At 48.8% G+C, this 15,752-nt stretch overlaps 1 protein-coding gene across 3 annotated transcripts in view; it reads left to right on the top strand.

The window, feature by feature from the left end:
- Positions 1 to 15,752, top strand: part of PEMT (phosphatidylethanolamine N-methyltransferase) — a 102,685-nt gene that overhangs the window by 34,259 nt on the left and 52,674 nt on the right. For all 3 annotated transcript variants that reach the window (XM_054041990.1, XM_054041989.1, XM_054041991.1), the window contains exon 3: positions 10,612 to 10,727. In XM_054041990.1, the coding sequence (XP_053897965.1) occupies positions 10,612 to 10,727 (116 nt within the window). The remainder of the gene's footprint in view (positions 1 to 10,611; positions 10,728 to 15,752) is intronic.

Below are 15,752 nucleotides of genomic sequence, written 5' to 3'. Positions count from 1 at the left end.
CCCCTGTTTATGGAGAGTGAATTTTCTAAATTTGGTTTGGCTCTTCCACTTCCCTGGCCCACCCACACCTGGACTTCGCAGTGTCCTCATTGTGATGACAAGTCTCAGAGCTCACTTCGTTTGCCATGTGTGCATTTCCCCTCAACAAACTCTTCTGTTTGCTTGGGGCCAGATTCTGATACCCTTACTTGCAAGAAGGGTAAGGTTCTACTCTACGCAGACCTCTGCCCACGCAGTTCAAGGCCTGGACATATTTGGCAGCCAGTAAAATGGAAATTCAGGTTTACTGCTGTGCCGCTACCCGTTTGCAGCAGGAGCTGCGCCAGCAGGTGCCATTACGGGACTGGGGTCATAGTTTGCCCATTTCCCCTGTGCTTTGGGGTGGCTCTTTCACACCGTAACGGGCGAGGGGGGAAATAGTTGCTGATAAAGAAAATGTGGTTGCGAAGGCACAAAAGTTATCTGGGGTGGGCAGAACTGAGGGGCAGTTGGATCTTCTGAAACTACTTTTAATTCTTAATTTTTCAATGGCATTATTAGTCGATATTTGCATTGCATTAGCAGCCCCAGTCATGGAGGAGAGTCCCATTGAGCTAGGCACGGTAAACACGCCATGAAATGACAATTCCTGACCCCAGGACCTTAGAATCTAAGGCTAAGACAAGAGACAACAGGTGGATTCAACGAACCCGTGGGGCCCACAAGGTAACCGTGAGATGACTGTGATCAACAGTGGTAGAACAGCAGTTGCCTAGCTGTCATTCAGTGTTATGTAGGCCTTGCAGTAGAGGTGAGCTCTAATAAGAGACTTGGAGGGTGATACTGTAGTGGCTTTGCAGGTGTTTATGGGGAGCACCGCCTGTGCATAAGGGGTAGCATGGGAGAAAGGATGCAGGCGGTAGAGCAGAGGTGGGCAAACGACGGCCCGCAGGCCACATCCAGCCCACGGGACCATCCTGCCCGGCCCCTGAGCTCCTGGCCGGGGAAGCCAGCCTCCGGCCCCTTTCCTGCTGTTCCCCCTCCTCTGCAGCCACGCTGGAGCACTTTGACCTGCTGCTCCTGCCGGGCTGCGCGGCTTGTGCGGCTTGCGCCCGCCCACCTCCCAGGCTTTCCAATAAGCCAGTCCTGCTGCTCTGAATGGCATGGTAAGGGGGCGGGGAGTGGGAGGGTGGATAAGGGGCAGGGGGTTGTGGGGGCAGTCAGGGGACAGGGAGCAGGGGGCGGTTGGATAGGGGATGGGGTCCTGGGGGATGGTTAGGGGCAGGGAGTTCCGGGGGGTGGTCAGGGGACAGGGAGCATGGTGTGGAGGTTCGGGGGGGGGCAATCAGGGGATGGGGAATGGGGGGGGGTTGGATCGGCGTGGAAGTCCCGGCGGACCTGTCAGGGAGCGGGGGTGTGGCTAGGGGTCGGGGCAGTCAGAGGATGGGGGGGGGGAGGTTGGATAGGGGGCGGGGTCCCGGGGTGGCGGTCAGGGGACAAGGAACGGGGGGGACTGGATGGGTTGGGGGCTCTGAGAGGGGCAGTCAGGGGGTGGGAAGTGGGAGGGGGCGGGGGCCAGTCTGGGGAGGCACAGCTTTCCCTACCCGGCCCTCCATACAGTTTCACAACCCCGATGTGGCCCTCGGGCCAAAAAGTTTGCCCACCTCTGCGTTAGAGGAAGCGTGGGACTGCTGAATGGTAAAGACTGGCATGGTTGACGAGGCAGGGTTGGGAGTTGACGCTCAGCAGTGCACAAGGGTCGACGGGGGCTGGGGAAGAGGTGAAGACCGGTCATTTGTATCTGATGAGCTGGAAAAGCTGATGTCCCTTTAGAAAGTCAGAGGGACATGAACTCCCTCTTTCATTCAAGGCAATCTGGCTCTTTTCCTCTCGCGTCCATTCTTTCAGTGGCACCGGGGGAGACAGACGTGCACCTAAAAGGGAATGGTCTTAATCCGAAAGATTAATTCAGAAAACCAGACCCTCAGATGGGCTCTTGATGTTTATTCTTCTACTATACTATGGAATACTGTTGAGGTGAGATGATGGCTAATTGTAACAGCAAGTCAAGTACTGTTTAAGCAGCTAATTAATGTCTCCTAATCAGCACTTGGTCCGTCGAAAATTGCATGGCAATATCTCATCTGCAGAAACACCTTGATAATTCCTGTATGATCTGCACGGAGAACATATTTAAATAAACTCATTAGAGATTTCATACAGATAGCAGCTACAATTACCAGGTTGTACAAATTAATTTGCGTTTTTTTTCTATTCTTTTTTTTTTCTTGCCTTGACTGCCCAGAGCTTCTGCTGATCACGTTCTTGCTGACAATGGAACTTGAGTCCTGATGGCAGGGTAGTAAATGCCTTCAGAACTCTTGCCGATGGATGAGAACACCCCCTGGTGTGAGGGTGCAGGTGATGTCGTAGGCACAAACTGTGATGAATGTAGATAGAGACTTAGAAGAGCTCCTGCTGGTTGAGTCTCCCGCTGCCAATGATGTCTCGTTAAAGCGTTGCTAATGCTTCCATTCCCTCACGGCAGACAGCTGTCACTTTGACAACATCCAGGGATTAGTAATGTCCAGTCCTGGCTGAGTATCCATTTCATTCTCAAATCCTTCTTCAGTTACGTGAAAGTGTGCCCGCCGGGCCTTGTCAGTGAACAAGTCCAAGGGGAGGGAATTGGTGTCGGATCAGTTAAGTGATACCATGTGGGGTGATTTATTAATGCAGTCCACAGTAACAGTCATGGCTAAATATAATCCGACCTACTGTGGACATCTACTTACCACTGTTTGTTGCTGGGTGGTTATGGGTTATACGCCCCGTTTCCTCTCTTAGTCCAGCAGCCATTTGAGAAAAGCATGTGGAGGGTAGGGATAGGGTCTAGAGTGACCTAGACAAATTGGAGGATTGGGCCAAAAGAAATCTGATGAGGTTCAACAAGGACAAGTGCAGAGTCCTGGCACTTAGGAAGGAAGAATCCCATGCATGGCTACAGGCTGGGGACCGACTGGCTAAGTGGCAGTTCTGCAGAAAAGGACCTGGGGATTACAGTGGACGAGAAGCTGGATATGAGTCAGCAGTGTGTCCTTGTTACCAAGACGGCTAATGGCATATTGGGCTGCATTAGTAGGAGCATTGCCAGCAGATTGAGGGAAGTGATTATTCCCCTCTATTCGGCACTGGTGAGGCCACATCTGGAGTACCGCCTCCAGTTTTAGGCCCCCCACTACAGAAGGGATGTGGACAAATTGGAGAGAGTCCTGCGGAGGGCAACAAAAATCAGGGGGCTGGAGCACGTGACTTATGAGGAGAGGCTGAGGGAACTGGGCTTGTTTAGTCTGCAGAAGAGAAGAGTGAGGGGGGATTTGATAGCAGCCTTCAACTACTTGAAGGGAGGTTCCAAAGAGGATGGAGCTCAGCTGTTCTCAGTGATGGCAGATGACAGAACAAGGAGCAATGGTCTCAAGTTGCAATGGGGAGGTCTAGGTTGGATATTAGGAAAAACTATTTCACTAGAAGGGTGGTGAAGCACTGGAATGGGTCCCCTAGGGAGGTGGTGGAATCTCCATCCTTAGAGGTTTTTAAGGCCCGGCTTGACAAAGCCCTGGCTGAGATGATTTAGTTGGTGTTGGTCCTGCTTTGAGCGGGGATTGGACTAGATGACCTCCTTAGGGTTGGAAGGGACCTCATCTTCTATGATTCTATGTGCTGATTCATTGGATCCTCTAGACTCTGGGGGGGTGGTGGGGAATGAATTATTCAAGAAAACCATCCAGCAGAAATCAGTGTTTGTTGTCATAGCACACATGCGATTTGGGGGTTCAGAATGGCCAGATATAGGCGTTCTCTAGGCCACAAAAAGCACAAGCACAGACAGGTGGCTTGATTCCTTCTCCCAGATTTGCACTGAAGTCTTGTGTTTGACTTATGAGCAAGATAATGCCAGATACTCACGAGCTATGTGCAGGTGATGTACAGGCAAGCAAACCGTGCCTTGCTAGGGGTCTTATGGTAGAGTTGCAAGGATTTTATTAATTTACAAGGATCAACTCAGATGCTATGCTGCCCTCTGCTCCTGCGCAGTGTAGGTAGCAGGGCCCAGAAGATTGGGCCCATAAAGAGATGTTTCTGCCTTCCCCTCTAACCATATGGAAGTCAGAGTGGACTTAGTCTGCCGTGACTCCTGTGGGTTCACTTGCCACAGACTAAATCCATCCATGAATGACATCTGCCAGCGGGCAGCATGACTTCTGGGATTGTGCTCCCCTACCGCTGGGGGGCTTGGAGGCAGCGTGGCTCTGATCTTTGGCAGATCCCCTAGGATCCTTGAGTTCGGCAGGACACTCTGCATCCCACCCCCCAAACCCTCTCCTTTGCCTCTCTTTGGGGCTAACCCACCTAAGAGCGGCTAGCCCTCAGTAGATCTTCTGCTAATTTTAACTCCGTCGCACTGACTACAGCTTAGGAGCCTAGGAGTTGCCAAACTGGATCAGAACCAAAGTCCATCTAGCCCAATGTCCTGTCTCCGACAATGGCAGCACCAGATGCTTCGAAGGAAGGTGTAAGAACCCTGCAGCTGGCAGTTGTGGGGTGATTTGCTCCCCCGTCCCACTGGGTCTCATCCTGGGGTCTACTAGTTAGAGAATGGCCTGAAACATGAAGTTTAATAACCCTTCACAACCTTTTGTTATCACAAATTATGTTAATGACACTCACATCATGCTAATTATGCTTGTTTTACCTGCCTGTCAGCTGGACGGCCCCTCTGCTGGTGTGAAAAGAGTTCTTGGTGTCTTGTTTCCTAAACACCACGTAGGTAGAGTTCCTCATGCCAGTGAATGATGCAATATACGCTAGGTCTAGGGACAAATCCTCCCCCTTCACTCTTCCTCCCCTAAGCCCAGGTAAAGGGGCAGAATGAATTGGAGACCAGCTCAGGAACACCCACAGATCCCGGCACCCCTTTCCTTACATGTGCCGTGTGCTGGAGCACACCTCTGCAAGCGGGACAGGGTGCTTCCTACGCGCCATGGGAGAACACGTTAAAACACACAGGCCATCCCATCTGTCCTTTATGGGCATCAGGGTGGCTTTGGAGTGAAAGCACCGAACTCCGGTCTCAGGATATCTGGGTTTACTTCCCAGCTCTGGCACATGCTCCCTGTGCGGCTTTGGACAAGTCACTTGGGCCTCGTCTACAAGGCACCGCAGTCTGGACTATGGGGATGTGAACTGTAGAGTGCTGTACTGTGTTGCAGTCTGGTTGCCCCATGTAAACCCTCCTGGTGTGAACTTAAAGGTACCTAGTTTGCATTGATGTAGTCGCTTCTACACAATGCTAATCCTTCCTTACCTCATAGGTGCATTGTAAGGCTAAATTCACTAATGATCGTGAGGGGCTCTGATACTGTGGAAAGGGGGGTCAGATAAGGACCTAGACAGCTGGATTAGCATAGAGATGCCAAAGATCTCTCAGGCTCAGAGGCATCTGGTTTCATGCTGTACATCTATGGTAAACCAAATATAAAAATGGAGTCACACAAAATAGAACCAAGCCTCTATTTCAAAGCCGGGGCTGAGCAAATTAAAATGTAACACATTTAAAAGTCAGCTCGCTTGGATGATGGAATAAAATCCATTTCCCTGGAACAAACACTAAATATTAATGAAAGGATATTGTCCGTGGTGCACACAAAGCAATAAATAGCATTTCCAGTAGATTAAATGTTTAAGCAAATTTGAGAGCTGAAGCTGCTTTTGAAGTGGATGTCACATTTGTAATCTGATTTTTACAGGCCTGCTCAAATTAAATGATTTAGTTGGAGATTGGTCCTGCTTTGAGCAGGGGGTGGGACTAGATGACCTCCTGAGATCCCTTCCAACCCTGATAGTCTATGATTCTATGAAATAAATGCTATAAGATTTTTGCACCTATAAAAGACCAGGCAATCCAAATCAATTTCTTGTTCAGAAACAAGCCCTTTGAGGTGTGTGTTTGTTTCCTTTACTTGTGTTTTGAGCATTTGTACAAATCGCTGGGAAAGGGCTCAAATCGAGTATGAATCATGGCTTGTGAGAAACATTGGATTACTTGTAGCGTCGGCAAGCTATTCTAGTCAATGTAAAAAAGTTTAACAAGAAATGACACAGGGTACATGGGTCCCTAGAGCAGGCTTTCAAGAGACTTCTACTGAATTATTTTTATTCTGAGTGTTGAAAAATGTTACACAAATAACGTTCGGTCATCACTGGACTTGTCAAGAGCAGGGGAAGCTTTACCAGTAGTGAAAGTCTTGGCCTATGTTTCCACGAGAAGCGCTGCGGTTGTGCAGCTATAGTTTAGACCAGGAGCGGAGGAAGTACCCTAAAAGTGTGTGTGTGGGGCCGCAACACGGTTCAGGCACCTGCCCCTGAGGCCCTGCCCTCACAGCGCCACCCATTCCCTCTGAGGCCTCACCCCCACTGCGCTGCCCCCAAGGCCCTGCTCTCCACACCCCACCTCTCCCCAAGCCCCTGCTCTCACACGGCTCCTCTCCCCAAGGGTCCTGCCCTCATGCTGCCCATTTTCCCCCAAGACTCCTCTCCACCCTCTCCCTGCGTTGCTCGCCCTTATGGCTGGTAAAAAGTGGGAGGGCCCTGGCCCCCTGACCTCCCCTGTTCTGGCGCCCCTGGTTTAGACACTCATCACAGTGACGGAAGAGGTTCTTCCATCTCTGTAATAAATCCACCGCTCCGAGAGGCGGTAGCTAAATTCTTCCATTGACCTGTCTACAGCGGGGCTTAGGTTGGCTTAAATCTGTCTCTCAGGGGTGTGAATTTTTCACACACCCCCCCAGAGTGACACAGCAAGGTCACCCTAAATTTGAGGAGACCTGGATTTTGTTGTCTACACCCAAGCTTTTGTTGTGTGACTTTTGGGCAAGTCACAAAACCCCTTATTCAATCTGTAAGACTTCGCTACCGCCCTCACACGGGCACTGTGATACTATAGCTGTAGGGTCAGATTCTTTGCGGTTGTGACTGCAGCGAAGTAAAAGAGGGCCTGGCAGCAGAGAATTTGTGCAATTAATGCACTTTTAAGATCCTTCTAGCCACTCCGTACCCCCGTATTGCTGAGGTATCTGGACAGCAGGAGGAGGGGCTATCGAAGTAATAGTCATCTAGTATACTCCAAATCACTTCACGTTAATTTTTGTGGTTTGTATCATTTATTATTTGGAGTGGGGTAGCACCTAGAGGCCCCCAACACAATTGGGTGGGGCTCCAATGTGCTAGGCGATGTGCAAACACATAGCGAGAGACAATCTCTACTTTGAAGAGTTTGAAATCTACCAGTTGGGTGTTCGTTCTCAGCTGAAATTCATTGAAAATGTATCAAAGATGCAGAGGGGTTTTTTGTTTTGTAAAGGCCAGAAGGGACCACCGCGGTCACCTTGGTGGACCTCCAAAGATTTGTGTTTCAGGAGAGACTAATTGATGCACTCCACTCTGATCCAGCAGGGGCAGCCGTGCCAATCTAGGCGCTGTAGGAAAAGTGTGTGTCCCGATTTGCATTTGACCTACTCCCTGGGTGAAGTACTCTGTGGATGTGTTAAAAGCTTCCAAAATAAGCCTCAAGTCACAGTCCAATTGAGTGCAGCCAGAATAATTCCCATTGAAATCATAGAATATCAGTGTTGGAAGGGACCTCAGGAGGTCATCTAGTCCAACCCCCTGCTCAAAGCAGGACCAATCCCCAAAAGCATCAGTATTAGGAAATTTGCATAAATTACCAACATATAGCTACATTCCCCCCATGACTCAATCATCTGTTGTGGTCCCTTTTTTAAAAAAAAATTCAAAAGGCGGTAACTCATCCGACCTTGTTTCTTCCTTGGACAGATTCAAACAGCAGATCCCTTTTTAGCAGCAGCGTGACGCACTATGCTTTAAATTCAATTTAAAATACAAACTATTTATACCAGCAAGCAAGAGACTATAAATCTGATTTCTCAGTCATTAGTGGAGCTGTAATTTCAGGACAATCGTTGCATAACTAATTGAATCAACTCTTGGCATGCAAAACTGGTGCCCTGCTTATCTGAGTGGTGCATCTCTTCGCCTGGCAAAGTCTGCCTCACTCGCAAGAGGTCGCACTTTGTGCTTTTGGATCAGCATTGCCTTCCAAATTCCCTCCTCTCTGCTTCTAAGAACTGTTCATTTATCAAATACACCTAGAATATATACGTAGATGGAGTTACAAGACACATGCAAGGCGGGCCATGTTCAGCCCTGGTGAAACTTGGTGGAAATCAATGGCGCGGCATTCCCTTTTTACAGGTGAATTTGGTCCTAAATGTGCCACTGACATAGCTGTAGCCACTTCGCAAACACACCGTTATCTGTATGTTCGTGGATCGGGCAGGTGCCAATCCTGTGTGTGTGGGCCTGATCCAAATTCTGTCAAAGTCACTGGAAAAAATTCCCATTGGTGATTCATTGATGAATTCCCAGGTGAGTCAGGGGCAATGCTCTTTAGATCGTAAGATCTTTGGGCTGGGGATCCTGCCGTCTGTTTGTCTATACAGCCTCATTGCATCTGTGCTGCCTCAGAAATCATTGGAAATTGAAAACAGAATGTGCTATACTGGGTGTTAATTCATCGTCCAGGGATACACTGTGCATGTGTGGCTGCGCGTGAATGAATACAGAACCATTACTAACAAAAAACATATAATAGAATCTTGGACCTGTAGGGCTGGAAGGATCATCTAGGGTCAAGAGATCCTTAACTCCATCCCTGTGTGCAGAGTCAAGATTAAAGGCTGGTCTACACTGCAACTTATATTGGCATAATTACGTCTTTCAGCATTGTGAAAAATTCACACCCCGAGAGATGTAGCTATGCCAACCTAACCCCTGCTGTAGGCAGTGCCAGGTCAATGGAAGAATTCTTCTGCCGACCCAGGAGGTGGATTGTGACGGGAGAACCCCTCCCATTGCTGTACTGTCTACACTGAAGCACTACAACAAAGCAGCTGTCCTGCTGTATCATTTTAAGTGTAGACCGACACTAAATAGCTAGATTATCCCTGACAAGTGTTTGTCTAACCTGTTCTTAAAAGCTTCCAATGATGGGGATTCCACAACCTCCCATGTAACCTGTTCTAGTGCTTAACTATCCTTATAGTGAGAGAGTTTTTCCTAATATCCAACCTAAATCTTCCTGGCTGTAAGCTAAGCCGATTCCTTCTTGTTTTACCCTTGTTGGACATGGAGAACACTTGATCACCATCCTCTTTACAACAGTGGTTTGCGCATTGGCCTGCTAAACCCAGGGTTTTGAGTTCAATCCTTGAGGGGGCCATTTAGGGATCTGGGGCAAAAATCTGTCTGGGGATTGGTCCTGCTTTGAGCAGGGGGTTGGACTAGATGACCTCCTGGGGTCCCTTCCAACCCTGATATTCTATGATTCTATAACCCTTTACCTATTTGGAGACTGTTATCATGTCCCCCCTCAGCCTTCTCTGGACTAAACATGCCCAATTCTTTCAACCTTTTCTTATAGATCATGTTTTCTAAATCTCTTCTATCATGTAATGGTCCTAGATAGCAATGGACAAAGATGACACAGGAGAATAGACCAGACCCCAGTGATTAAAACTGGGAATCACAAATAGGCAAAGGCACAATGGACGTGCAGAGGTAAACCAGTGTGTATCTGTCATTTAAGGAATCTATAGGTTCACAGGAGTTTGAAATAAAATGTATATCTGGCATCAGATCACTGAACTCCGTCTCGAATTACCCTGCAGAGGATCAACCTGTGGGAGCGATACCTCAGCAGGGTCGGGGCCCAATACAGAGCCTTTGAAGTCAGTGGAAAAATTCCCATTGACTTCAGTGGGCTTTAGAACAGAGTCAGGTGCCAGAACTGGGAGGGGAAACTGTACAACCTGAATTTCCTCCTCTTGACTGCTTGTGTTTTCCTTTGCACAGCCCAAGTCCAGATGTACAAGCTCACTTCATGTGACCTAACTCAGTCACTCAGCACTGCCTCTCTCCTCTAGTGACAAGAGTTTTAGCTTGTGAGGCCTGGAGTTTGTATCTTCTTATGGCTTCAAAAGCCAAAATAAAGTATGGGAGCAGGCAAGGAATTGTTGTAAATTTGGCCATGGCTTATCTGATCCAGGGCAAAAGAACTGAGAAAGTATGGAAGGATTGGCATGAACAAGGAACAGCAGAAAAAGAAAATACTACCTTAATATTTTCCCCGCTCTACACAGTAGCAACAGTCCTGGCTAGTGTATTTTAGACTGTCCATTCCTGGCTTCCCTGTGAACAAGTCATTGAGGTTCTAACCTGATGGAAAAATGTATACACTACTGGGGTTTAAGGTAGCTCCCGAGAGGGTTACAGAATTTAGAAAGGGGTGTTCTCTAATGTGTTCTATTTAAGCCAAGTCCGTTCAATATCTTCTGCTCCTTTCTAATCAATTCTTGAATGATCATTCCGCTTCCGGTACTTTTTAGTTCTTGTCAAAAGGCTGTGTCTATTACGGGAGTAGCATTGTCAGCACTAAAATAAATAACCGCAACATGTCTCTCTGCCTCAAACGCCCTTTGTTTTTTGTTCGTTTAGGTAGCAAGATGGGAACACAAAACCCGAGTTCTCAGTAGAGTCTGTGGCTCTCCATATACTGCATGTTACTGCCTGGGCGCTGTCATCCTGCTGCTTAACTTTATACGGAGCCATTGGTAAGGAGCCTATTTTATCACTTCAGGTTAAAGCAGGGATCGGGCTAGTGACTATGGAAACAGGGCTGGCTACATCCTGCCCCACCTCCCTTTGAAAAGCCATTTGCCTATTATGCCAAACCCACCAAATTTCGGAGCCAAGCCCAGCCCCCTTTTTTTGCCGCAACTAAGGTAAAAATAAAATCAAAGAAGGAAACAAAAATATGTCTATTTCCAAGGCGGGAAGGGTGGGGAGTAAATAGGAAAATCAGAAATATTTCAAGGTGGCCTCATTTAACTGTATCAGTCACTGAGGTTCAGACGTTCTTGCTTTGTATCCCTGTTCTACAGAGAAAAGGGATGGCCCAGTGGTTTGAGTACAAGCCTGGGGTCTGGGCTTTGGGTCTCAGTTCCCTGTTTGTACACCTGAGCCAACAGTCCTGCCCTGCCTCCCAGGGGGCATGTGAGGGTAAATTCATTAAAAATTGTGTTCAGATACTACGATAAGGGGGCCCTAACCCTATACATATGTAAGATCAATAGATTTCTTATGTCTTTCCACTGACCTGATTGTGATTGATAACTAGCAGATTATTTTTAAAAAGAGCATTATACAGTTCCTTGTAAGTTTTATTTTCTATATTACTATTTCATGAACTGGATACTGGCCAAAGATGCCGGACTGCTGGTGTTTGGAGAGTAAAGTCTTGCAGGCGCAGAACAGGTGTGGCATAGGCATTGCCTGGACAAGGTTTTCCCATACTGCCCCAGCAAGACCTTCATTCTCTCTGAGAGGGTCTTTCTGAGGAGACTCCGAGTCCAAACAAAGGTGCTTCTGGCTCTGTGATCTGAATGCAGGTCGACTAGGCGCTGCTGGCTGAGATCACCAACTTATTTCCCATGGGTCACCACGTAGGTTGTATCAACTTTGGGGGACCAGCAGCCTGGGCTAGATTTGAAATGGCAGAATTGGGGAGATGACACCAGCTGGGTCCTAGTGTCCCCAGAGTTTCTCCCCTGCACAGTGCTGGGTCCAAGGGGGCATTGCAGGGAGAGGTGGCCCAATTTTATCCACTCCCTTCCCAGTGGAGCAGCATAAAAAGGCAATGCAATGGAAAATTCGGCCCACAAAGTTTACATCCATGGTCTTTGTGGCTCTATATGTATTTAAATCTGAAGTTGCTTCTTTAGTACATCTGCTACTGCAGCTGACTAAATAGACCCAGATACATAGAGTATGTGCCGGCGTGATGCTTCCTTTCCTGGTAGGATTGTTGAAGCATTTTTAGCTTCCTTTATTTCTCAGCTGCCTCCAATTAAAAGATTTTATAATCTAATCACATGGAGGCTTAATGCTGAAATATTTCAATAAATTCTGCCTGCGATTGAAATGCTTAACTGGAGAAATATAAGGACTTTGTGAGAGCTTAGATGCCTAATAGGAAACAACCCACCCTGCTAGGCTGAAAGGAATCCTTTCATATCATGTTAGATGTTGTTCATTTGGGAGGCATGTCCATGGGCCGGGCATTTAGCAATATGGAGCTTTTTACCTTTCACTCACTGGTTGGAATCCAGTCCAAGTTACGAACATGTGATTACATGAAGTTGCGTTGAGAAGGAGCAGTGGATTGGGTAGCTGGAGAGCTGTGTGCTCTCCCAAGCCCTGCCACTGCCACGCTGTTTGATCCTTGACAAGTTGCTTAACTTCTCAATGTATCCATCTGTTTAAAAAAAAAACCCCAAAATAAAGCACCAACTCTCCGGGGCGGGGGCTTCCTTGGTGTTTGGAAAACACCCATGGTGCACTTTACATGCTTTAGTGGTGTAAAGAATAACTCACGCTTGGGTCCTTGGCAGGTATGCACAGAGATACCCCTGGGGTATGGCGAATTGGGGTGACCGCCCCAGGCCCCGCGCTTTGGGAGGGGGCCGCACTTCGAAAAAATTGTGAGGAGGCGGGTGAGGAGGTGAGGTGGGAGGCGGGTGGGCTGAGGAGGCGAATGGGGAGGTGAGCAGGAAGGGGGCTGGGGAGGTGGGTGGGCAGACGGCGAGGAGGAGAGCGGTGGGCGGGGGGGGGAGGCGAGTAGGAGCCCCCCTACCAGAACCTCCCCCTAGCACCTCGTGCCTGCCAGTGGGCCCTGCCAATCAGCACCTCCCACTCCCTCTCAGCGCCTACCACCTGCCGCAGATCAGATGTTTCGCGGCATCAGAAGGTGCTGGGGGGGGGGGAGGAAAGGGGGCGCAGCGTGCTCGGGGGAGGGGAAGGAACTGGGTGGGGAAGGGGTGGGGGCAGGAAGAGGTGGGCGGGGGCAGAAAGAAGCAGGGTGGGGATGGGGTGGAGTGGAGGGGAGCATGCCCCTGGCAGATTAGAAACTGTGCGCCTATGTCCCAGGCCCCGCCAACCCCTAGGGACGACCCTGGGTATGCAGCACCTTTCATCCAACTGCAGCGCGTTAAATGAGTTGGTGGCCTCTCTCTCAGTGGCAAAGATCCCTGATAAAATGGACGTTAAGGCTGGGACATTTGAAGGAACCTATGGGAGTGAAGTGCCCAAATCCCACTGCCTTTGAAAGCCTCCCCTGAGCTATTTTAAGTACTTATGTGGTCTCTGTTGCCACAGTATTCAAGCACTTCCCAACAGGGTGGTGCTATTATCCCCCTTGTAGCACTAGAACCCAGGTCTGAGGCGCCTGGGGCAGCCGAGGTTCCCATGTTGCCACCAGGAGGCCGTGTAGAGCCACATCCAAGGAACACCGTGGAGATTAGGCGTGGCGACCCTCCCCACTTATGGGGTCCCAGAGCCTGGGATCCAGCCTGGGTCGGAATGTCTACACTGCAGTGAAACAGCCCCTTCGCCTGAGCCCGAGTCAGCTGACGTGGGCCAGTTGCGGGTGTTTAATTGCAGTGTGACCCACGCTTACTATTGAACCCTGGCGGGTGCCCCGGGAAGTTGTCTGGGCAACCATGCAGCCATTCTGGCTTGCTGCAGCTCTAGACCTTGCATTGCCTCGCTTTCTGATCTCTGGTCTCTGACCCTGGTCTTTTGAGCCCAGCGCTAGCAGTTACTCTGATCCCTGTTCACCTGCTGCCTCATGGCCGTTCTTGACTCGGTGACACCAGCCCAGCCGTGACCCCTAGGCAAGACTGCCTATGCTCCAGTCCTATACACCCATTTTGCTGATGGGAAACTGAGGCACAAAGAGACTAAGCAAATTGCCCAAGGGCACAGCAGGGAACTGAACCCATGTCTTCTAAATCTGCGGCTAGCCCTTTAATCATTGGACCAGCCTTCCTCTCTGGTAATGTCACCTGAAAAGTCAAAGAATGGCATGGCGAATGAGAAACCCTCTTGCTCTTAGAGATGATCCCTCTAGGTTAGGACTGAGATGCACTGGAAAGGCAGGATGATTAGGGAAGCTCACACTGTTGTGGTCTGTCTCGTCCCTGTTGCCTGGCTAGAGGATATCCATCTAGCACCTTTCACCAATGGGTTGGGATGCGTGTGTGGAGGGTAAGTTTTGAATTCTGTATTGAAACAAATGGAGGAAAGCAGAATCCGCTTTGTGTTTAATTACTAGAATCAAATGATCTCTGTTAGCAGCCTTGAAGCATCATGTTTTCTTGTTCTGCTCTCTCTTAAGGTTATTTACCCTAACTGATTTCGTACTGGAATGATTGGAGGGTCTTCATCGTGATCTGTTTGCACAGTACAGTGCATGTACAGCTGGTGCTGTAGGCATTTTTTAATCTTCAGGACCAGAGGAAACAAATCTATGCATACTCATTAAAAGTTACAGTATTTCCTGTGTAGAAGAGTGGGGATTACCTGTGCATTTAGCAAGCAGGGTGTTTAAACTCTTTTCTGAGATCTGCCTTGATAATGCCTATGTTAGCTAATAATATAGAATGGATGAGATACTGTCCATTATGGTAATATGTCCTTAAATGCTAGTTCAGTGAAGGTAACACACACATTCTTACAGATGTCCCCCTTGCCACATTTTGTCTAGGAGTTGATAGATTAGAGTCACTTTAGCTGCAGCGCGGTAATTAAAGATGGGTCTGAACTAAATTCCCAGATTCAGTTATGCCAGGGTCAGAGCTAATGGGTTGTTAGTACTTCAGATAATTTCAATGGCATAAAAATCTGAGTGGAATTCGTACATGGTTTCAACAGATTTTGCTTCTTAGAAATGACACTGCCTGCTGTCCCCCACTCTCCTGTATTCCTCACGGCCACCGCACGTTGCTGAAACTCATGTAGGGAAGCTTGTAATTAGTTTAGACCATAATTGAATTTAAGGCAATAAAAAATGTCATGTGTGTATTCGGCTTATGTAATACGGAGATAAGTCTGGATTTCACAGGGGAACGGTCTCACCAACCAGTTTCACAGTTGAGCTGGTTGCCGGCTTTCTGGGATGCAGTATGATCTGGTTTTTGACACGCACAACAGCCAGTTCAGAGGTGGAGTACTCCACGTTTTCAGAGGCTGTGCCAGCTACTAAACTTGTTGGCATGGCTTGACCACTGGCATGCACAGCCTGGGCAGAGCTCCCTTTGTGGACACTCACCAGGCTGTTGTTCGGGTCCCATACGCTAGTCCGGCACGCTCCTAACCTTCCCTTAGACTGCAGCACTATCTTTCCCCTGGCTTCTCTGGCACATAGGCACAGGCTTTCTGTCTGTTACCCCTTCAAGGAAATTGGGTTCCACAGCCCAGCTGTTCTAGGCTCCCAGGCAGGCCCATTGAGAGAAATTTGAGACCGTAGTATCTCATGTTCACAGGGCCACCCCTCCCATTTCACTGTATTTACACATTATAGACATGGTGGGGGCCTGAACTGGGGCCTCACTACAGTTGTCCCCTATTTCTTCTCCTCTCCCCAGCCCTGCCCCAGGACCAGTGCTGACCCCTTAGATTCCCCAGTAGCTTGAGCACACCCCCTCCTCGGGCTCCAACTGTATGGGCACTTTGCAATTTAACTCTTCAGGGGCCGTGAGAGGTAAAGCAAACAGGCCCACACGTGCGCTTTGCAGCGG

Source organism: Malaclemys terrapin, chromosome 10 (genome assembly GCF_027887155.1).
Source record: "Malaclemys terrapin pileata isolate rMalTer1 chromosome 10, rMalTer1.hap1, whole genome shotgun sequence".
In the NCBI taxonomy this organism is placed as follows: Eukaryota; Metazoa; Chordata; order Testudines; family Emydidae; genus Malaclemys; species Malaclemys terrapin.
The sequence above is the reverse complement of the archived record's forward strand: the minus strand, read 5'-3'. Positions and strand labels throughout refer to the sequence as shown.